Raw genomic sequence first — 25044 nt, forward strand, 5'->3', positions numbered from 1 at the left:
TCCACCTATGCTCTACCTACACCTGCACAAGCAGAACTTTATAATATCCATCAATGACACTGATACTTGCCCCTTCAAACGAAAATTTGTGGTTGCACCACTGGATACAGAGGGAAAGTGGAAACGAGAGCGTCCGAATAAACGAGAACCTCACTGATCAAATATAGGTACAAATGAGTGAAGAGTGCAAGAATTTTCTAATTTCTCGCTATGTTTGAAAGGAACTCCCTTCATTTCTGCCGCCTCTATGAATTTCCCGTTTTGTGGGAAATTTCCCGCCAATGTTCAAAAATGAAAAAAGTTTACCAAAGCAACACGTGATCATAAATGGCACATGTTAGTGAGCAATGGGATTGAGTATAGCCCGCTTCCCCCAGTGATTTTTAACGAATCATAGTGATTCTAACGATTCATATTAGGTTATAATGAATCGGAATCGTATGTTGTAAAGAAAAAAAATAATTTGTTTTGTTTTACTTTTAATTCGAAATAAGCCAATTGCTGTAATGCTTTATAATTACGATAATAAATTTCTAGTTAGGAAATGCGACAGTCATTTATTTTTTTTCGTGTTATTTTATTTATCGATTGTTGCAGAAAAAGCAAAAAGAAAAAGCATTATATTTTAAATGAACAAAATGGATATTATAGAGTTAAAGAAGCCTTTTGATTTAAAACAAATCAAAAATTGTAATTTCTTCACATTATCGACGTAAATCCTGAAAAATGCACAACATATAGATTTTGTGCATCAACTGTATTACTTATATTTGAAAAGGTATGTAAAAGCTGTAAAAATGAATTAAGTTTAAACACTGAAAAGTAGAAGAGTGGAAGATTTACATTGCATTTCATTTGTTATCATCGTTCGTGTTCATATTATAAGAAAATGGTATCTATTAGAAGATTTTTCTTTTTTTTAGTACATCTAAATCTTGAAATAAGGCAGATGTTATTACTTGCATATTGCTATATATAGCACAAATTCATATATGATATTATTATTCAAGAACGTTTGTTTGTAGATACATTATCGCATAATACTGTTAGTAACTGGCTCACATTTTGTAGAGAAGTTTGCTTGGAAATTATTGTGCGACACTCATCTGAAGTAATTGGTGAAGAAGGGTACACTGTTGAGATCGATGAAGGTTTATTTGGTCGTAGAAAATACAACGTCGGCAGAATGAAATCGCAAACCAGGATTGTAGGTGGAATCTGTCGAGAAACATTTTTCTATCTATATGTCCCAATAATAGCCGAAATGCGATTAACCTTGTCGTTATTATATCAAGACACGTAAACAAAAAAACCGACAGTTATTACCGATTGCTGGAAGGAATACAGCTCCCTCAGGAAAGACGGTTGGCAACATCTCACGGTTAATCATTCTATGAACTTTGTAGATCCTAGCACAGGAGCGTACATACAAAATATAGAGATTTTATGGTTTCAGCTGAAAAGTCTTCCCTCTACTTATAAAAGCGACAATCTCATGTTGCATTTCAGCTGTTATTTGTGGAGGAGAAAATTTTGCAAACATATGGGAATTAGTGATCAGTTTTTGCTTTTTCTGCAACATGCCGGAGAGATTTATTCTGGGAATGATTAACTACTGGAATACTTTTGTCAGATAACGTTTCATGTATGGTAGTTTATTTAATGCATATGTGATGTTTGCGTTTACTTTATGAAAAAAGTTTGCATACATTTTTGTTTCATTTCTTCATAGAATAAATTAATGAAAGTAATAGCACTTGAGTTAAATGTTGTTAGATTTGGTAAATTTTGATTTGTTGATTTTAGACATAGCCATAGCTATTAGCTTAAAGTAAGTTTAAGGTTAGGTAATGCTTTCTTTGATCACATTAGAAGTAGTTAACTACTTTTCGTAACATTTGCAAAAATTTGCTAAAATGATCTTAAAAATTCACTCATTGCACTCTTCAGTAAGTTTAGCTCATAGGTATTATTATGTAGATATATTAAAACTGACATTCTCTTTGCAGTTTACTTGTCACCGGAATTGGAATAGTCACAGGTTGGAACAGGCACTGCATACCAATTCCTTGTGAATTCAACAAAAATACACAAGGGACCCAGAGGGACTTAAGTGTAAAAAAAATTTATAGCTTTCTAATTTAAACACCTACGCCGATCATGTTAATTATATATGTAAACATACTAAAATTAATAAAAGTCATGACGTATGAGAAGTTTAGATGATATACTTGAGGAATTATGTAACAATGAAAACGAAAATGAGTTAAAATGGACCCGAGGACCGTAAGACGTTTAACATATACTTAGCGGTTGTAAATGTATCTCATATTTTTTTGCGAAATAGACGACCATCAACGAAACAAAAATTTTCAAAGTGAAAATTTCCCTTTTTCGTGGAATTACCCATATATATTCATTCGTAAATAAGTGTTTTAAATATTTCGTGGTTATGGACGTTTTGCTGATCTTAGCCCATTTATTATTCAACAGTACCAACTAAAATGCCTTCTCTGTTTATTTTAATATTGTAAGTAAATACCATTCTTGTATCTTTATTTCCAACTAAATATTGAACTCGGTAGAGTGTTAAATATTGTATTTATGCTATGTAATCATTAACAAGTATTAGTTTCTAAATGCTTCATTAGATTTTAATAATTTGATTAATTTTGAAGATACTGGAATAATTCTCGGAAAATGAAATGGAATTAATTTATCACATTGACAAATTAACTTTCAATGATATTAAAAACGACCAGATATATCTTACCCTGAGCTATTTTCCTTGTACACATTTTGTACCGTTAATGTTCATCAAATAATGCAAGATTGTGTTATAAAATATATCAAAATTAGCAAACTTCTAAAAGAAATAGGGAACATAGCCTCTAATTCCAATCAATAAAAATGGAAATAAATTTTCCCGCTTCCAACAACTGATTTATCAACTGCTGGCAACTACTTACTTTTCTCTTTTTAACTTTTTCATAGGCTAGTGCAGAATAATAGTAACATTTTTATTCCTAAGGACGAAACAAGTTGCATATATTCTAAATATTCCAACAGAAAAGTTTATACATAGGTTGTTTGAATTACAATGAATGGGAAAAGTGCGTATTTCGTTTCATTTTACCAATAGTAATAAAATCAACACTACTTAGATTAAATCTGATGAATTTGGATATACTAAACAATAATACTGTATAGCCTAATAAAATATTCAATTAGGTTGAAACCTATCTATTATCGCCACTTTCCATTTGAAAAATGTCCAATGCACAGGAAATCAGTGCCGTAACAAGTCGCTTTAGAATCCTTGTCAAGAAGTATTCAGGTCCCCCAATCAGTGAGTTGGCTTCCGGTGCAGGAGTGTTTTAGTGAGGTCACCCAATCAGCAAAGTCATTCTGAAGATGTAACATTTTAAGCTTGATATTCTTGCCAGAAATCATAAGGGCCCCTTTGAATTTATTTTCAACGAACCTAAAAAGTTCGTTACTGAATTCTCTGTCTGTGTGTCTGTCTCTCTGTCTGTCTGTCTCTTATTTGCGATTTTTTCAGTTTTGAACCTGCATTCGATAGAGCATCAAAAATTATCAGAGAAAGTTATTAAATTTTTCGCGTCACTTTTACCGTACCCGAGATGTTGGCCCCAAAAATTGTCGATTTCGAGATATTTAAGGGGCCATATCTCGGGAACCGTAATAGAGAGATCATATTGGTGTTGATCAATATCTAAAAGGATGGTAAATATTTTTGTACTAAATAGTAACCGGTGGCCACTGTCCTAGTGGCCACTGGTTTTTCCAATGACCAGTTGGCCAGTGGCCACCAATTATTATCGGTACCAAATTGTTTACCATACTCTTAGGTATATATTAACACCAATATCATCTCTCTATGGCTTACCGTTCCCGTGACATTGGCCAAAAATGGCCAATTTCTAGATATTTAAGGAGCCAAAGCTCGGAAACCGTAAGTTGTAGAGAGATGATATTGATGTTGATCAATACCTAAGAGGATGGTAAATATTATGGCACAAAATAGTAACCGGTGGCCACTGTCCAACTGGCACTGGTTTGGCCAGTGGCAACCAATTATTATCGGTACCAAAATGTTTACCATACTCTTAGGTACTGATTAACACCTATCATCTCTCTATGGCTTACCGCTCCCGTGATATTGGTAAACAATGGCCAATTTCTACATATTTAAGGAGCCATAGCTCGGGAACCATAAGTTGCAGAGAGATGATATTGATGTTGATCAATACCTAAGAGAATAGTAAATATTTTGGTACCAAATAATAACCGGTGGGCACTGTCCAACTGGCCACTGGCCAAACCAATGGCCAGTTGGATAGTGGCCATCAAATAATATCGGTACGAAAATGTTTAACATTCTATTAGGGATTGATTAACACCAATATTATCTCTCTATGACTTACCGTTCCCGTGATATTGACCAAAAGATAGTTCCGATTTCGGGAGATTTAAGGAGCCAAATCTCGGGAACCGAAAGTCACACAGAGATCATGTTGGTTGTGGTCAATACCTAAGAGGATGGTGAACATTTTGGTACCAAATAGTAACTGGTAGTCACTGATTAACTGTCTATTGGCCACCTGGTCACCGTTCCCCAGATACTGGCCAAAAAGTTCGAATTTCTAGATGTTTAAGCCGCCATATCTCGAGAACTGTAAGTGATAGAGAGATTATATATTTCGAATTTTTGCGAGAAACAGAAGAAGGTGCGGATAACAAGATTTTTCTATTTCAACAAAGATATGTTCTTGGGAAGTATTTGAGCCCTTCCCCCTCTTACACATGGAGGATGAATTTGAATTTAAATGTATTCGAAGTGTTATTATTTATCTCAGTGACTCCGAAAACTATGGATTGGACACTACTATTGATAGCTTTCGACTATTTTTACACGTTCCTCCTTCAATCCAATAATTCAAATTACGCATTGTGATAGAAGCAACTAACTTTGAAGTTTCAACATGATTGATAGTATGTATCTAACCCTTGGGCACCCTTTCCCTTATTTGGTCTGCCTATATAATTACAGTTGATGTAACGCTAGAATTTCTGGTAGGTATACGCACAACTGTTTTCAAAAATATAGCGTGTACTCACCAGGCCCGTATCCAGCGGGGGGGAGAGGGGGCCGGGCCCCCCTAAATTTTGGCTGGCCCCCATAAAATTTCACGGTAGGCTTGCAAATGAACTATAATATGGTGATGAAGTATAATATTATTGGGTCGGGCCCCCCTAACTTCTACCGGGCCCCCCTAAATTTTTGGGCTGGCTACGGGACTGGTACTGAAGCTGATATACAATCTTCTTTCGTAAATTGAAGGTGAATATATGCTGGATTATAAAAACAGGTGGGTATACGTCGTATTCTCTAGTATACGCTTCATTACATCCCCGGTATTGAACATACACGTGCATATTTGCGATAGTATTTGGATTTTAAGTTTCTTTGTAAGTAAATGTATAATTATTTTAAACCAATTAAACTATAAAAAATGCATCGTTTATAATTACTGAGAAAAAAACATTTCCTTTAAGGAGTAAAAATAAAAATCCAATCATCGGTCTTTTAGAATTGGGTGTCAGCGCATTCTGTTGTTTGGCGTTCGGAAATCGCATGGCAGATCTCACTTCACATTTGGCGGGCAGCCATTTCACTTTACTGCCACTCACACGTACACGACTCCACTCGGACGATTCTATCTCTGTTGCAAGCATAGAACATTAGAGCATGCTCAACTTCATCAGTGTTACCAATCCCGCGTAAACATTATCGACTTTTTCTTTTGACATGCACCTCGTAAAGATGATAAAACAATATAAATAATTTAATAGATAACATACTGCAGATATTCCAAAGATGTAAGTAATGATTCCGACAGACAATACAAATACCGAGAAATAAATCTATCACTGACTTTCGACAAACGACCCGCTCGGGGGAGTAATACTCCCGGAAGTATGTTTTTCCGCGCGCTACTCTAGTCAGCTGTTTTACGCGCTATCCTAGCCAGTTGTTATAAGTTGGTCACAAAATTTATATCGTGAAGTACAAGGGAAACAAAACGAGCCCTATATCATGGAGTACAAGGGCATAAGTACTACAACTACTTATCTGCACAAAAGTAAATAAATCACTTTTTTAAGTATTATTTTCATATTATTTTAATTTAATAAGTGTTATAAAAATGTAAAAAAATGTAAAAAAAAAACTTTCCTCGGGCCGGATTTGAACTCACGCCAAAACAGAATTTTATTACTAGCACATAACGCTAGTTCACTCGACCACAAAAGCTGACAGCAGCAAGTGTTTGATTTCTGCTATTTTAATGCAACGTGGCAAGAAGTAGATAACGCCAACCAATCAGAACTGTGTTTCTCGTTTCTACTTCCGGGAGCATTACTCTCCCGAGCTAGTCCTTTCGTCAAGTGACTTTCTTTTCTTCGGTTTCCCTCCTGCTGAAAATGAAAGTGATTTTTTCTTCTTTCATCCCTGCATTTGTTGACTTCCATAGAATAGAGAAACGAAATGGAAATGAAATTTTTGAGTTTTACGTCCCACGATTATATTTTGTAGGCTAAAGAAGACGGTGATTATGAGAAATGAATAAAATGGTGGAATGAATAAAGTGGGAGGAAAAGGGAGAATCCCGAGGAAATCCACACATACGGTGTTTGTCCACAACACAGTTCATTTGACGCGAGCTGGAATCAAACCAGGGACCGCGGCTCACAAAATAGAGAGAGGAGTACATTCAGTGCCGTAAAACTCTTCGGAGCCCCGGTGCAAGAGGATATTTGGGGGTCCCCACAAGCGAACGAATTTTTCAATATAATAGTAAAAGCAGCAAACAATATTACACACGCACACATACACAGAAATACTTTTCTCCAAAGCAGTAGTTCTCAACCTAATTTCTATGACGATCCTCATTTTTATCACATCCTCTTGCCAGCATTACCCTCTTTCTGGTTTGTAATAAGCTCGTGTGGGATTTTAATATAGGATTGCGGAGATCTTACGATATCCATCTATTTCTATAATAGTAGAAACCATTTCTTGTATATAGTGGATACAGTAACTTCTCTAACAGCGAATGGATTAAAACCAAATTCGGTCAGTTCACTCATACTACAAATATCGAATCCGATCCTCTTTCATTTAAATTGATTTTTAAACAACTCTTCACCTGCTGAAGATGTTTAGTAGACCTATTTTTGTTGTTTTTAACAGTATGTATAAAAATAAAAATATGCCTATCAGAACAAAATTCAAAATAATAATTATTTTCCGGTATTAGATTCTAATTACATTTATCTCTTCCGCTTATCTTCGCGACTCCCATGAAATCCTCTCCAAAGTAATCTTAAATAATAGAATAACATAAGATAGAAAACTTATATTTACATACCACAGCATTTCACAATTTACGATTATTTTACAGGACTTTTAAAAAGCACAGTACCATATCAATCGTGGAAAAAGTAAGTAAAACGTCTTTTCAATATTAGTCAAAATGAAAAAGATATTAATCATATACATTTTTAAGAAAAAATATAAAAAATGATATTTACACGTTATTTAGGCCTACAGAGAAGAATATCATGATTAAGAAATAAAAACGAATATCAAGGATGCTGCACAAGTGCTTAAACAATTTCAAAATAAATTTATTGTAATGGATTCAAATATTCAAAGATGTAAGGTACCTTACAATACAACAAAAATTTAATGTCGTCTCAGAAAGCTTTTTCTCCTAGCTTTAGCATCAGCAAAATCTGAAACAATCTTGTCTATGTTTAGTCTTGAAGTTTGTTTTCGTTCTACTTTTAATATAGTAACATTTGTTAACCTTTTTTTTGTAAGGTATTACTTCTCAAGTAGTTCTTTATGAACTTTAATTTCGAGATCGAGCATTCAGCAGAAGCCACACTTACTGGATTTGTTAGAAGAATTACACACAGGCCCATTTTTAGGTAAGTGCTATTCTGTGCTCGAGCACAGGGCGGAAGAATTTAGGTGACGGCAAAATTTCGGATTTTTTTAAATTCCATATTTTATTATTACAATGATAAGAATAAATATTTAAGACATTCAATCATAATGCAAGTGAAATTATAAAATATAAAAATGACTTAACTATTGATTAAGAATTAATTGAATGCATTTTCTTCGAACAGTATATTAAAACCTACATGAATAAATTGCATGCCAATCTTGAGACAATGTGTCCCCAATGAATGAGTGGTTAAGTTCGTTGCCTTGTAATCAAAAGATGCCGAGTTCTATTCCTAGTGGGGACACAAGTGGTTCGGATCCCAAGTTAAGCTGTAAGTCCCGTCCTTAGTACATCATCATCATCCCATAGAAGGCAACGGTAAACTACCATGGTTTCACCTTCCCTAAACTACCATGGGTTCACATTCACCAGGGACTTTTAGGTCAAACACCTATCTTCGGGCAGAACACAGCATCATAGTCATCATTGAGAGAATTAGGCCATTTAAAATTACGTTGTAACTTTTGTAAGTTGTAATACCTAAACTGCTACTCAACAAGAACTGGTATGTTTGCAAAATCACGACTTGTTTCCTTGTTTGAGACATAAGTTTGTGCGGGGAGGACAAATTATTTAAAGCACAACATATAGATACGGGCTTGATTACACGTGCGGTAAGCACAACAGGAAAAGGTATAGAATACCCATTCGAAGGTTACCTATTTTAGCCCTATTATAATCTCTGAATACCAGTATTTCCCGTGGAAAATCTGAGTTTACATCACTACTGTACTTTGTAGCCAAGTCATATCCAGATTTCTGAAGGTCTTCCTCAGATATAGACAACAATGTTGTCGGGGTGAGAAAAGAAAAGCTATTGAGCACTTCAGTCATTCCGTGGAAACGGATGCTAAGTTGTGACACAATACATCCAGAATAGGATAAAATACAGTGACACGAAATATATGTTCCGATACATCTAGTATCAAAATATTTCTTTGCAAACATTTTGCGTTTCTCTTGAAATGTTTCTGAAATACTCAATTCCGAGCACAGGTCTTTTATGGATATTACAAGCTCGTCATACTTTCTCCGCAGATCTTTCATTTGCTGAAGTGATTTCTTCAGATTTTTCTGCAAAGCAATACCAGAAGACTGCTAACTTTTGGAAGTTACATACATGGGCATTAGTATCTTTTTTCAAATGACTAGCATCAACACAAATTCAAATGTCTCATCTGCTCTCAACTCATCTGTTTCTTTTTCTTATTAGACAAATTGCGGTAAGGGATTTTTGAACATCAGCAATTCCGTCTTCAATAGCAGCTAATAGGTTTTGTTTCCCACCTAGTTATACATGTTTTTTAGAGTTTTCTTTTTTAATTTTGAAGCCATTTTATCACCAAGAGCTAAAAGTGACCATCTAGGAGCACTAGAACTAAAAAAAAGAACATATATTGAAGAGCATAAAGAAAATGGAAACGTATGTGGAGACTTTTGCAGCATCGGCTATAACAAAATTCATATTATGCGCACAGCAATGAACGTACGGAGCGTTTGGAGTAGTATTACTCATTCTTGCTTGTAAACCACTACAAACTCCGCTCATTACTGATGCTCCATCAAATCTCTGCCCTTTGCACCGTTGTATGTCGATTGGTTCCTGAGTAAAATTTCACGAACGAGATGTAGATAGCTCTCCACATAGGAAACAAATAACAGAATATAAGTATTCAGTGATAAACAGGTTAGTATCGACTACTGGCCTTGGGAGTCCCCAAAACAGAAAAGAATGTTACCAAAATTGCTAGCAATCTAGAATTTCAAATGAATATTTCTCACACATAAGAAACGAATAACAGAATATAAGTACTTAATTCGATACTGAGTAATAAACGAGTTTAGTGGGTCCCTAGGTTTGGGGGCCCAAAAACAGAAAACATGTTACGAAAATACTCATAATCTAAAATTTCACAATGATTACTTCTACATAAGAAATAAATAACAGAATATAAGTATTCAGTACCGAGTAATAAATGAGTTTAGCGAGGACCCCTGGGCTTGGGTACTCCAAAAACGAAAAAACAAAAGTTGTAAGTAATCTAGAATTTCACCACAATGATTATTTCTTAAACATAAGAAATTGTCCTATAGGTTTAGGGGACCCCAAAACAAAACAAAAAAAATGTTACTAAAATTGTTGGAATTTTAACACGCAATGATTTTTTTCAAAAAGATGAAGTAGATTAATAACAATATGAAAAGTGAATGACAATATAAGTATTCAGTACTGAATAATAAAACGGTTCAGCGAGGACTCTAGGCTTGGGGGCCCCAAAAACAGGAAAAAAATATTACTAAAGTTGCCGGCAATTTTAAAATTAACAATTATTTTCTCTCACACATAAGAAATGAGCAATAAAATATAAGTATTCAGTAGCCTACTGAGGAATTAACGGGCTCGACGGGGCCCCTAGGCTTAGGGGGCCCCGATGCGCTGCACCGCTTGCACCGCCCATTGTTACAGCACTGAGTACATTCAAGGTATTTCTTTTCTTGTTACTAAAAAGGATTACTGAGGTGTATCGCGCCGAACGCAATACAATTAATAAATATTAAATTAATTATGTATTAATTTTTTGTAAATACATCTATAATAAAATTGTCATTATATAGAAAATAATTTTATAATTACTTGAAAAAATAAAAAGGTAATTCCTACCAAATAATTACAAAATATGAATAATTAATATTAATAAAATATATGATTATAAGAGAGTGCATTGCGGTTGAATTGACAACAATCAAGATGCAGCATACATGGTATGCGTCCTCGCATTCTACCAAGGTACTATAGGTTTATTGCTCACTACTGGAGCATACACTTACAAAGTCGTCACAGGGTTGAAACCTCACATTCCGTATCTTCTCTTCCTGTGAGATGCGAAAACTACCAGATTTACAACGATCACAACACAGTTAATTGCAAACATCCAGCAGTCTGTTGGCATTGCACAGTACCACATCCCAGAGATGTTCACTCTCGCGAGGGTGGCCCTCTCGAGGGCATCCTCACCCTCAAGTTCCCTCGCCCACAGTGACGCGAGGGCGAGGGAGCGCGAGGGCGAGGGTGCGCGAAGGCGAGGACAAGCTTCGATGGCGAGGGTGAGGGTGCGCGAGGGCGAGGAAAAGCTTCGACGAAGAGGGTGAGGGTGCGCGAGGGCGAGGACAAGTTTCGGCAGCGAGGGCGAGGGTGCGCGAGGGCGAGGACAAGCTTCGATGGCGAGGGTGAGGGTGCGCGAGGAAAAGCTTCGACGAAGAGGGCGAGGGGTGCGCGAGGGCGAGGACAAGTTTCGGCAGTGAGGGTGAGGATCCGCGAGGGCGAGGACAAGCTTCGATGGCGAGGGTGAGGGTGCGCGAGGGCGAGGAAAAACTTCGACGAAGAGGGCGAGGGGGTACGAGGGCGAGGACCAGTTTCGGCAGCGAGGGTGAGGATCCGCGAGGGCGAGGACAAGCTTCGATGGCGGGGGTGAGGGTGCGCGAGGGCGAGGAAAAGCGAAGGCGCGAGGGCGAAGAATTCAATAACGAACTTTTTAAATGAATTAAATGTAGACACCGTAAATTGATAACACTTAGTGTAATCCACTTCATCGAAGTCAGTTATTAGTTGATCAATAATTTTAATTGATGTTAAATTAGGATTATCTTATAAATCACTATTGTTAATGGTTTAATTGAATTGTCAATTTTGTAAATAAAATCTCATTCTAAGATAATTACGTTAAGTGTAGATCGCAACTATCTAGACCAGCCCACAAACTATTTTTAATTGAAATCCTATCCGTTTTCCAAGTACCCAGTTGCAAAACTATTAAGTCAATACTGAAAACTAAAAACGAAAATATTTATTGCAATTAAACGATTAACACGATTGGTATTATTGGACGGGAGCACGTTGGCTCAGTGCTACAGCCAATCTCTGGTTTCAGGGGTCACTCGTTCGATCCCAGGCCAAGTGAGTTCTTGGAGGACGATAGCGTATACTTGGGTTTTCTCGGGATTTTCCCGTTTCCTACCGTTTTCTCATTCCACCTATTCTTTCATCATCATTCACTTGCAATTCCATCAGTCTCCTTTAGCCATCGAAGGCATAACAGTTGGATGTTAAACTAAAGATTTATTTTACTTTATTTTATTTTATTTTTATTTTATTTTATTTTTTTTTAAGATTGGTATCTCTGAAAGCGTTTTTAATATAGTGTAAGAATATGCAGCGCACAGTCTTGAAAAGGGAGACTATTTTGGGCGTCCAGTAGGCTTCTTTCTGTCATCTGTTACCCTTCATTATCAACGTTTTTATTATTATTATTATTATTATTATTATTATTATTATTATTATTATTATTATTATTATTATTATTATTATTATTGTTATTATTATTATTATTATTATTATTATTATTATTATTATTATTATTATTATTATTATTATTATTATTATTATTATTATTATTATTATTATTATTTGCTAAATAGGATATTAAAATAGAATGATTTGGTTCTATATCGCAAGTTTTAAAGCTCCCTGACAACTGATATTTAGTCAGCAAAGCATAGGAAAACTTAGAAATAAAGAAGCAAAACTACCTGAAGTATTCGGCTATGGTTCATCTAATCATGGGCGTCGTAACGAGGGGCTTGGGTGGTCGCATTCCTCCCAGATTTTCGTCACACGTATGTAAGCAAACTAAGAAAATAAAAGCATATATTCAGGGGTGTAGTCGAGAGTATACGAAGGTGTATTGCTCAATCTTAGTCATTTGCGCATACTTTCTGCTTCAAGGCGTGTAGTACTATATTCAAAACTAGCATATATAACCTGTGAAATTTTTAAGACTAGCGTATACTCTGTGAAAATTTCAAGACTATGGTGTACGCCGTGTGAAATTTTAGGACTTGAGCAGGAAGTTTTTGATAGTCTATTATTGCAACACAGCCCCTGCCCGCTGCAGCCCCTAGTTATTCGCCTCTACTTTCTAAACATTTTCTATATATTTTACATCCCTGGAGTTGGTGGCCCCGCATCGTGGAGGTTGTGGGGACATTATCTAAGCCTTTGGTCAAGTGACCTTACATTTGGACCTGTCAAATGACCTTACATTTACATAGATTACTATTGAGATAAGTGGGTAAAACTGCATTCAGGTTTACACCTATAATTTCATGATTCTTAGTGTTCATTCTCCCGAAGGGGAACTTTCGAGGATGTCCTCAATTCTAACTATAGAGAAACGTTCTCACACAACAGAATAAACAATTTCAAACCGTTCATGATCTATATTTAGAAAAAAATAGCACTCTACTAACGTAATTTGCTGTTTTGGAAAATATAAGTTTTACTTATTAATATCTGGGAATCAGTCGATCTGTCTGTATTTTGACGTATTAGAGTTAATGTCCCTTTATAATTCATCACCGATGCCGATGCTAAATGGTACGTGAATCTATAGTTTATGGTAGGATCCGAATCACCATAATGCGTTCAAACTTCACTCAAGGGAATCGAACCTGAGACTTTTGCTGCAAAGCAGACATGCTTGCTAGACACTATACTAACTTCCTTTGTATATTTCAATATCATTAACTTTCAGTAATCAGCGGTAATCGACCTATAACCAGAGTCGAAGTCTAAGAGGGAGTTATTGAAAATGTTTAATTATCCTAATTTTTATGTAAATATTTCACTTTAGAATATTAGCGTTTAAATACTCCTCTCCCCCATACAACCATTACACACGCTAATACTATGTAACAAGCAGTAACGACTACATATTATCAGGTGCAACATTTAATCAATCAACATATAACACATAAAGCTTATAAAATTTTAATTAGTCAGCTGGATTACATCTTATGAAAAAAGTTGAATAATTTCCACCTTATATGTTAGTTGTTTGACTTAACGTAAGCATGAAGATAAGCTTAGATCTTTGTTCGAAATTCACATTGAAATGATATTCGCAAAGAATCTTCAGTGGGCTGAATCTCTTTCGTTCCAGGTTGGCTACAAGACTGCGATAATCGTAGGACGTAAAAATGAAGATTTTATTCCCCAGTCAGAATTTTTAAACTATCCTATCTCTTCAAGTCAATAATTGTCTGTTTTGCATTATTACTTTTCAACCACAGAGCAAAATAATTCAGTCACTCTACTCCTGTTTTAATAATGTATGGCAGTGTGTAACAAATTGTTGCGAGGTCCTGGGCAAGAAAAGTTTGTGATCACCCTTTCAGTTTTTAATTGCTAATTATAATAAAAATTTCTGGAAATCAATTAATCTACACATTTAATTATTTGTGCTAAAGAAAATAAAGGTTTGTTCTCTTACTTTCCCGTTCCACCATTTCTTTCATCATCATTCACTTGCAATTTCATCCACCTCCTTTAGCAGTTACATAACTCTGGGGTGCTAAACTAAAGATTTCATCTTCTCTTTCATTACTACAATCTTAAAGTTTGCACGTATTAAAGTTTGCACGACATTATTAATTGTTGAATTGGTGGATTTATAAAAGTCAGTGCTAAATCATTTTAGGCTCGATAATCTTTCCAAGGCCCCTGGAGGCGCTAAGCTCTGAGCGTGCCATTTAGGGAGGAACGGTGGCTCAGCGATAGAGAAATTAGGCCTACCTTTGTTTGAAGGGTCGCATGTACGATTCCCGTCCAAGTAAATTCGTGGCGGAGGACATCGTGTTCGTGGGTTTTCTGGGGATTCTCCAGTTTCCTACCACATTCTCATTCAACTATTTCTTTCATCATTCACTTCTGTCTCCTTTAGCATTTAGCTTGCATAATCGTGGGATCTTAAACTAAAGATTTCATTTTTCATTTGCCTTTACGTATTTGTAGTGTAAGGAATCCTTGAGACAACGTTTGAAAGATATCATTTCATAATTGTGGGAATTACTGAAAATAAACTTTCCAACAATGATAGCTGCCAAAAATGAACCAAGACCAAAGTGATAAAGTGCACAAATTGGCCCCTAGGGTAGTTTCTTAAGACAAAGTTTCATATTTATGGCAATTATTGAAAAAAAAAATCAAAATTTTAACATTGTTAAGGTAGGACAAATGTATCTCTATTAGTGGTGAATATTAACAATATTTGAGCATCGAAATTAACCTTACAAGCACATTGACACATTTCAGTTTATATTTTAAAATACCAATTAACTTAGATTCACATTCAAATCAATGAAGTCATTCATGTTATAGGTTAGAGTGGGTATATATTTCCGAGTGATAATTCAACAATAGTGTTCTGAAGTATTTTATTTGTTTGCTGACGAAGTTTCAAAATTAAGCTCTTTAGATCTTTCCCTTTGAATTTGTTCAAATTTCTCAGTTACGCTACATACATCAGGGATGGCCAACGTGTTGACTGTCAAATTCTGACAGATAGTCCGCAGCAGTCACTCTACCGCCACTCATCAAACCTTGATTTCACCCTCACCCTTATGAGAGCCGCCCTTGTGTGTCTGAATACTTATGCTTGCATCGTAGTTCAAGGAACATTTTGAAGTAAAGGCATTGGATACCGTTGATAAATGATGTAAACGTCACTATCGACCGAGATCTCCATTGTAACAGTTGTTCCATTTTAGGTGTTCCACAGTAAGTTATACGATGATATCTTTAGTTTCCTTTCTTTAGGACGTATGTTAAGCAAAGGCGGATCCAGGACGGATTTCTGGTGGGGATGGTGGGTTGTAATACTGCTACTTAGAGCTACTTTTAAGAGCTCCAAACTCTGGGATGCGTTTTATTTGTAGCTATATATAAAATAAAGAAGTTTCCTCTTCTGAGGGGGAGCGATCGCCCCGATCGCCCCCCCTGGATCCGCCACTGACGATAAGGAAATAATTCAACAAATAGGTTGAATAATTGATGCTCTGATCTTCACGAAGGAGGCCCTCTCGAGGTCTCCTCACCCTCAATTACCCTCGCCCTCAATGATATGAGGGCGAGGGTGCGCGAGGGCGAGGAAAAGTTTTGAGCACGAAGGCGAGGGCGAGCGAGGACAATGGACAACTCCTATCGCGAGGGCGAGGGTGCGCGAGGGCGAGGACAAGCATCGATGGCGAGGGTGAGGGTGCGCGAGGGCGAGGAAAAGCTTCGACGAAAAGGGCGAGGGTGTGCGAGGGCGAGGAGAAGCTTCGACAGCGAGGGTGCGCGAGGGCGAGGACAAGCTTCGACGGCGAGGGCGAGGGTGCGCGAGGGCGAGGACAAGCTTCGACGGCGAGGGCGAGGGTGCGCGAGGGCGAGGACAAGTTTCGACAGCGAGGGTGAGGGCGCGCGAGGGCGATGGACAATTCCATTCGCGAGGGCGAGGGTGAACGAGGGTGAGGGCCAACTGCTACTGCGAGGGCGAGGGTGAGTGAGGTCGAAGTAAAATGAACATCTATGCCACATCCTACGCGCCGCTGGTCGAATCTTCAACAGCCGCCTGAGTATCCCACTTGCCACGACCAACATCCGGCCTAGAGTTATAAATGCAAGAATTAGCAGCCTAACCAACAGCGCTTCGATTTGGTCATCCAACTCCGCATACCAGACTCTTCATCTCCGACCGATCTTCAAACCACAATTTCAGTTACCATACAAAACCTTTAATTTCTCACGCTCATCCTTCAAAATACACATCCATTTCAACGCACTCATATTAACAACAAATTACGAAAGCCGCTAAATCTGTTTTAAACTTTCATTTCTATGTCTCCTGTACCAACAATTATGTTCATTTCCATACATCGCGTCAAGAAACTACTCTAGCTTACACGTAATCACGGATTTAGTCTTTTTTTCATTAACATCTGCTTACTGCTAACCAATAAGACTCTTTTCGAAGCCCTGTTACTCGGAGAGTACGCATCTGTCTTTTTGCTGAATGAGACCTTTCTAACAAAATTCATCAAATGTAGCATTTCTCGCTACACATTTTATCATCACGACAACAAAGCTTCAGTCTTACGGGCCAATATAGCAATTAGCTCTCGCAATTACATACCACATCGCTATCAACTTTGTTCCCTTCTACATCTCCCCGAGCATACAATTACCTTATACTTCACATCGATCATGATCACTTTTGCTACTATTTATATTCAGCCAGGGTACCCTATCCGACTTAATTTTTTTCAGTTGTATTTCTCATATTTATAAATATTAGATCATTCTCGTCAATATCAATTTTCATAATCGCACTCCTAATGGACACACTCAGTTTACAGACCATATTACTACTCATATCGGGCATCATACATATTCCTTTATATGTTACTAGGTCCGTGTCAAATACCACTCCTGACTAGCTATCATCTCAAATACACTCGCCGCTAACAGTATTATCATTATCCTTGATCTCCTCATATCATCGCCCCATTCAAACTCTCATATCATCTTGGCGCTGCTTGTCCTCATGTTGCACCTCTGTCAACCCGAGCGCCTCGCTTTGATAAAGTCAACTGGAATAAATATAGAACATACCTTGCCACTGCAGTAGCAGACATCCCACCTCCCACATCATCAGACGAGCTACATGCCCACGTCACTACACTCAGTTCCGAGATCATCCATAAATCTGAATTGTACATCTCCACTTCTAGTTCCACTCTATATCAACCAAAATGGCCTCCGCACTATCTAGCTCAGATTAAACGCTCTCATCAAGCATATCGTGAGTACATACGGACACGAAGCTCTACGCCTTCACAAACACCTCCAGAGTTCCGTCAGAAAAATATTGAAGCGTACAAAAAACGCCAATGGATTAAAAATTGTAACACCTCCGCAGACATGGTACATCCATCACGTTAGTGGAAACATTGCAATGCGCTTTGTAGTAGATTCAGTAAAACTCTAAAAACTCTTATCCATTCATCATCAATAAAAACTTAAGCTGCTTCTGATCAGGACAAGGCCAATGTATTTGCCAACTCTCTCCAAAATATATTTACCCCTCATCGCCTGATCATATTTTTTCTTATCTCTTGGATAAAGTCAACACAGCAACTCATACCTTTCAACCTAGTACCAACTATACATTTCCGCCTAATGAATTCACTTCTCTTATCACTGTTACCGATATCATTTCAGTTGTCCAGGCTAAACGAAACACTGCTCCAAGTTTTGATTCAATCACATATCGCCACGAGTCAAGGAAGCTCCGCATTCTTTCCTCCTTTTAATAGCCTGTATATCGCTTTCATTTTTCGAACAGGAATTTCCCCCCTACTGAATGAAATATATCGAAAACTTTCAAGTTCCCGAAACCGAATAAACCACCCAGCGCCGTATCTTAATGTTGCCTTATACAACTCATTTCAACTTTTAGGAAAATACTTGAATGCGTTCTCTTCAATAGGCTTCATTCTCATCTCCGTACACGCAGTCTTATCCTATCTTATCAAGCCGGCTTCCGCCCATCGTACTCCATTTACGATTAGCTCCGACGGCTAAGCACTCTTATCATAAATCATTATAATTCTGTGCGTCCATTCTGTCTTGTACTTTTTGACCTCGAAAAAGCATTCGACAAAGTCTGGCATCTCACTCTTGTCTTCAAACTCATCAAACTTAAATTACACATACATCATACATCCGTTTTATCTACAACTTTTTTGCCTACCGTATTACCTATGTTCATATCAATAATCATTTATTTCATCCAATATTTCTACATTATTGTGTCCCTCGAGGATCAGCTCTATGCCCCTTACTCTATTTGTTGTTCGTTTCCGACTTCCTGTCTCTGTCTGCAGACGTTCATACATTCCAAAATGCCGATGATACCGCCCAACTCGCTCTTGGTCGTACCATCAGACACATCACTCTAATATTACGAGAATATATCAATCGTTTCTCACAGTGGTGTCGAAAGTGGAAGCTCACCATTAAGGTGAATAACTGGGTTTTCTCGGTGCTATGTCAAACGTTGCAGAAACAGTGCGGCGTTGCCAAATAGTGTCGTGCGTTCCTGGTACCTGATAGTATGGATGGAAATATTCATAAAATTCTGGTTGGATACTGAAGAAACATTGGTTTAAATTTTTGGTTCTTTGGTGATAGTGAAGTAGATACCAGTGAAGTAGTGTGTAACAGTTTCGGCTAACAGATGGCAGCGCCACAGACGGACATTTGTGCCACCTGTGCTGAGTCTGTTGTGAATTAGCAGAGGCCGAAGATCAGCAGGTGCATGAAAGTGACTCACACCGTCAACATAAGCAAGACAACATGCCACGACGACGCAATCGTGCTCTATACAATCAAATGAGTGAGTTCGAACGGGTCGTATTGTGGGCCTTAGAGAGGCTGGTTGGTACTTTCGTCGAATCGGCAACCACGTTGGCCGTGATAAATCTGTGGTGCAGCGGTGTTGGCGGCGATGGATAGCAACTCATTCCCACATCTGCAGAGAAAGTTCTGGACGTCCTCGTAGCACGGACGTGCGCCAAGATCGGCGTATTGTGAGGGCGGCATTGACAAACCGCACAACTACCACGTGAAACATTCGAGCAAATGTGGCCCCTGAAGTTTCCAGACGCTTTATTGGGAACAGATTACTAGCGGCAGGACTTCGGACATACACACCAATTCCCCGTCTGCCACTGATGCCACATCATCGCCATACATGGTTGGCCTGGTGTCAGCAAAGGGGCACCTGGAGGAGGGAATGGCGTTCCGTTGTGTTCAGCGATGAAAGCCGATTCTCTCTCTATGCAAGTGATGGTAGAGTGCGAATGCAACGTCGACGTGGAGAGCGTCCCACCCCAGGTGTTATGGTGTGGGGCGCGGTCAGCTACAACTCTCGTTCGCCTTTAGTGTTTGTGAAGGGACATTGACAAGCACCTTTTACGTGCAACAGGTGGTAGAACCGGTTTTACTGCCTTTCTTGAGACAGGAGGGTCCTGTACTCTTTCAGCAGGACAATGCCTGGTCACATACTGCCCGTACAACAGAACGTACTCTGCAAGATGTGTGCCGACTTCCCTGGCTAGTGCGCTCCCCAGATTTGCCTCCTATCGAACATGTATGGAACATTATGGGTCGACAACTGACAACACGAAAACACAATTTAGGGGCCGTTCAAAAATTTCGTGTTCCCTGATCCAAACACTAATTACTGGCTAAGATCGCAATCGTTAATGCATTTCTTGATCATTCCTAAAATGCTTGGCCAAGATCGCAATCTTTTGATCCATTTTCTTGGGATCATTTCGGAAGTTCTTGTTTTAGTGCTGAGGCTATATGAGACGTAGATCTTCAGTTTAAGGTAAAACCTGAACCACCAAAATACGTTTAAGTTTCAAAGCTTTCCCACTGGGAATCGATCCCGAGACCTCTATGTGTGCTAGCCACTACACCAGTGGCTAGGGGAAGGTATTGATTGGTTAATTTGTTTAAGTTTAATGGGGATGTCAGCAGCGAGGTTATTTGCCCCCGTCATAATAAGGACAAAGGTCAACACATGCTCCACATAAACTGCAGTAAGATATAATACTAATAACAATATAAAAAAGTTAATGATTTTATACATTCCATGAGATTCCAACCACCAAAGGTAAATTCTTGTCGACGCTATTGCTGATGTAACCGTTGCTAATCTGACATTGGTTCACACTAAACATATTTGTCGTTGGAATTGCAATAGAATAGATGAAAACGAAAACAGTAAGCAGAAAGCTGAGATCTTATATCTGACCAAACAAAAAATTTAATAAATATTTAATATGTTCTACAGAAGCATTATATTTCTTTCCTCGCTCTAATTGTGACTGTAGTTTTCATTGAATATCTTCAGTAACCTAAATATATAGTACAAATCCCCATCTCTGTAAACAGTGTAAGGAGATTTCAAAAAATCTAAATGTTCTCTGAGTACTCCAGAATTCGAGAAATCATAATTGCCCATACTATATCCACTTCCTTTTCCAACTCTCATTTCTCGTTCCCCTGCCTTTCCCAGTTCACCTTTCCCTAATTTTCCTAGTCCACTTTTTCCTCCTTTACCCCATTTATCTGCTTTCTTTCTTTTACTTCGATACTTCTCCTTCGGGTTAAAACAATTGTGCGACATTGATTCCGAATAGAATGGTTGACCGTTATGTTCATCACAAAGGTACACAAGGCCGCATATTGAACATTTGGTTAGCGGAATATGCTTCCTAAGACATACACAACACATTCTATACTTCTCCTCATCTTCATCCAGTTCAGGAACAATTAATTGCCTTGGTTTTCTTTTCAGAGATGCCATTTTTTCAGATAACTTTTTTTCAATATTTGGAATTGATTGGGACAAGTCGTGAGAGAGTTTCCTTTTATGAAAATCATGATCCTGTTCCGCCTTCTGAGATAGTTCGTCTTCTTCATCTTCCCCGATAGTAAGTTGTACAAGTATTTTTTCTTCTATTGGACTAATTTCATTATTGTTTCCTCTAAAGAGTTCAACGCAACGTTCTAGATCCGTTTGTGTTAACCATTTTCTTGTATTCTCTAGTTCAGTTTCTTCTAAGATTGTTGGAGCCTCCCTGATCATATCCAATAAATTCTTTGTAAGCCTTCCTTGAATATGCCGCGTTAGGCATTCTTGCATAACTTGCTGGAGTATCTCTAGTAATTTCTTACCATTTTTGCTGACTACTTTCCTTTTACCTTTATTTTTGTCCTTCGTAGGAGAAGACCATTTTTCCTGAACAAAATCAGCAATAGTTTGGACATCTCCATCTTTCGCTATTAACTGATACAAAGGATCAGATCCGTAGTCAAGCAACTCGTTCATTATTTCTGTTGCACACTCAATATCAGATTGAATGCCTGGACATTCTTCAGTTATGAGAACAGCAAGAGGATGGCTTAAATCGTTGTCTACATAGAAGTTTGGATTTGCACCATTTTCTAGCAATTCTTTTACAACGGGCAAATTTTTCATTAATATAGCCAAGGTTAAAGGAGTATGACCGAGATAGGTAACTTCTGTACTAGCCCCATATTTCAAAAGAATGCTACACATGTCTTTCATGATTGGTTCGTTTGATTGATACAATAGTGGCTTCATACTTAAAATATGAAGAGGAGTCATTCCTTCTTTTTCATGTTCTACAGAAACTGATCTCTTACCTAATATAGCTTCTCTGCGACTCATATCATGAGCCCATCCGCATGATTTGCTTGGTTCTGCACCATATTCGAGCAACAGAGAAATGATTTCCACCATGTCTTTTCCTTCCATTTTACAAGCCAATGCAAGTGGTGTTAGATATCTGTTTGTATCATCATTCTTAATGTTTGGGTTGGATCCAAACTGCAACATAAGCTCAACAAGCTCGGGGTCTCTACAATAGATAGCTAAGAATAGTCCAGTTCGAGGTATACGACACTTATCGGGGTTAGCTCCTCGACGAATAAGTAATTTCAGTGTTTCAACTATCAGAAACATTTCTTTCAACTTGTCTTCATCAAATTTAGGCCCAGCCTTTTTCATGGACTTCGTTTTCGTTTTTCCCTTTTTCAAAGGAGGTTCGTCAATATTAGAAAATATACAATCTGGTAGAGGCGCTAATTTCTCTCTCTTATCCACATTAGCATCAATGATTTTACACTTCAAGTGTTCATGAGAACCAAAATAACCCCACCACTCCTTTGCATCATCCTGTGGTTGCACATCTCTTGGAATTAATACTTCCAAGTTTGTTACGTTCATTGAAAGAACAAAATATCTAATAGCGCAAATGGAAAATGCAGTTAAACCTTCATCATTTGTGTGATTGACATCCGCTCCTTGATCAAGAAGAAAGTTAATGATATCATGATTGTAACAGTGTGATGCGAACATTACTCCTGTATTCCCACAGCAATCCTCCACGTCTGGGTGTAAATCGTATTGATCAAAAATATGTTTGACAATATTTGAATTGCCGACGCCACAGCTTCGAAGCATTTCATTGGATGCCATTTCTTTGACACCTGGTTCTTTAAATATAGATCTTTCATTCTTCAACAAACACACAACACAGAACGACAACATTGGTTCAAACATGCTGTATTTATAAGTGTATTTCATTATTTCTATTATAGTGTCTGAATCATTCCATGCAATGATCTTTGTAGTATTTTCCACTAATTCCCCAAATAAAGCAGTGAGATAAGATTTAAGATCAAATACAGGTGATCGAACATCCATTATTTCGCCAGCATAAAGTTCATGAGAATTTTTTAACACAGAACTCCGAGCATGCGTTTTACTAAGGACTTCCTTTGCTATGTCCCTCACAGGTTCATCCACTTCAACAATTTTTTTATGCGATTTTAGTAACACCTTTGCTGCTTTGCTTGACGCTAGTTTAAGAATTAATGGTATTTCACAACAAATCCTAATGAGTCTGTTAGAACGCCATAATCCAACATCTTGTTTTCCATCAGGGTAGGTAAACACACCTGGACCAAAACGTATATCATCTTTGTACAATCCTTCATGTGTACTTCCGTCAGCATATGAAAATAAGCCATAGCCTTCCTTCTTGTTTGCAAAGAAAAATCCTTCATATACAAGTTGGTTTTCCCATTTGTAAAATCCTTCTCCATGGAAGGAATCACGGAAAAATAAGCCTTCAAAAGATTGAAAGTACGGACGCTCCCACTTATAATAACCAAATTTCGTTTTTAGTCCATATTCATCCCGCTGGTCTTCATATTTATCTGGTGCAGGATTGAAGCCATAATCTACTAACTGCGTCAACTGCAACATACCTATACTTCCCTATGTATCAATATGTAATCACAATATAGGATCAACTGTACATATAACAAAACTTGCGAATGTGACAAATGATTTTTACTAGATCCAGAATAAATAAAATTTTCCCACCATATATACTCTGCAATTTTCCAATATGGGAAATCACTTTCTTCACAATTACTTTCACAGTCATGTCTAGTTCAGAGGATTGATCCTGACTTTAAATCTGAATCCTTGAAGAAAATATTTGAAAATTCAATGGAGGATGAAGTGGAAATGAAACTTGTCATCATGTTCACTATCATGAAGTGTAAAACACATTTGTGAAACGGAAAATACTCCATGCTTGATTTGAACACACTGAGTGCAGGAACGAGGAAACATGTCGATATAGTTTATTATAACTAATTATTTGGTGCATTATAATCAAAACAAGCAGTAGAATGGATGTGATAAGAGACAAAATATTTTCCAAATAAGATGTTCTAAAAAAGATTTTAATTTTCTAAATTAGAGAAAGGGAAATGTTCGTTTACCATGCTTCACCATATCTTTAGGAAACTTGCAGATCAAATCGGTTTTATTTTTCAAAAATATAACTTGAGAACTAGCATTTTTAGGAGTATTCGTGTAACAGTTCTGCGAGGAAGAAATGTATTACCCCCTAAAATCACGATCAATTTATTATCTTCTTTCTTTTCCTCTTCAAAAGATTAGCTTCTTTCTCTGTCTTAAGATAATTATGCCAATGGTTGTTATATTAGGAGATGAAATAGTGTACCAGGGGCTCATTCCGCAGAAGTTTCCGTTAACGCTAAGTAAAATATACCTTGTAGTTTGTAATAATCGCTATAGTATTTACCATAGCTTATTCTAACTTTTGTATTCCGTTACTTTCCGCAGAATTTTACGATCACTGTTACGGAAAGATTCGCTTAATGTCATAGAGTTAGTTAAACTAGATGTGCGTGATTTACACTCAGGGTCAATAACAAATTAAATTAAATTTTGCCCATGTTATTAAGAAGACAAAGAAGACTATAACACACACATATATATATCGGATGATTCCGTTAGTCCGTACCAGGCCTTTAAATCGAAAACGGTTCGAAATATGTATAAACTGAAAAACACGTATTTCATTAGTTGCAAAGGACAACAGAGCAAAATAAAAACTTTTGTCCCAGGGTCCTCCGCAGGGTCCC

General features: G+C 37.5%; 1 protein-coding gene across 1 annotated transcript in view; it reads right to left on the reverse strand.

The window, feature by feature from the left end:
- The window catches only part of LOC145671166 (sperm-associated antigen 6-like), a 51704-nt gene extending 48741 nt beyond the window's left edge, over positions 1-2963 (reverse strand). The window contains exon 1 of the mRNA XM_081740003.1: positions 2774-2963. Coding sequence (XP_081596129.1) covers positions 2774-2798 — 25 coding nt within the window. The 5' untranslated portion in view covers positions 2799-2963. The remainder of the gene's footprint in view (positions 1-2773) is intronic.
- Between the last annotated feature and the right edge of the window lie 22081 nt (positions 2964-25044).

This window comes from Thermobia domestica, chromosome 15 (assembly GCF_964235325.1).
Source record: "Thermobia domestica chromosome 15, izTheDome1.hap1.1, whole genome shotgun sequence".
NCBI classification, from domain to species: Eukaryota; Metazoa; Arthropoda; class Insecta; order Zygentoma; family Lepismatidae; genus Thermobia; species Thermobia domestica.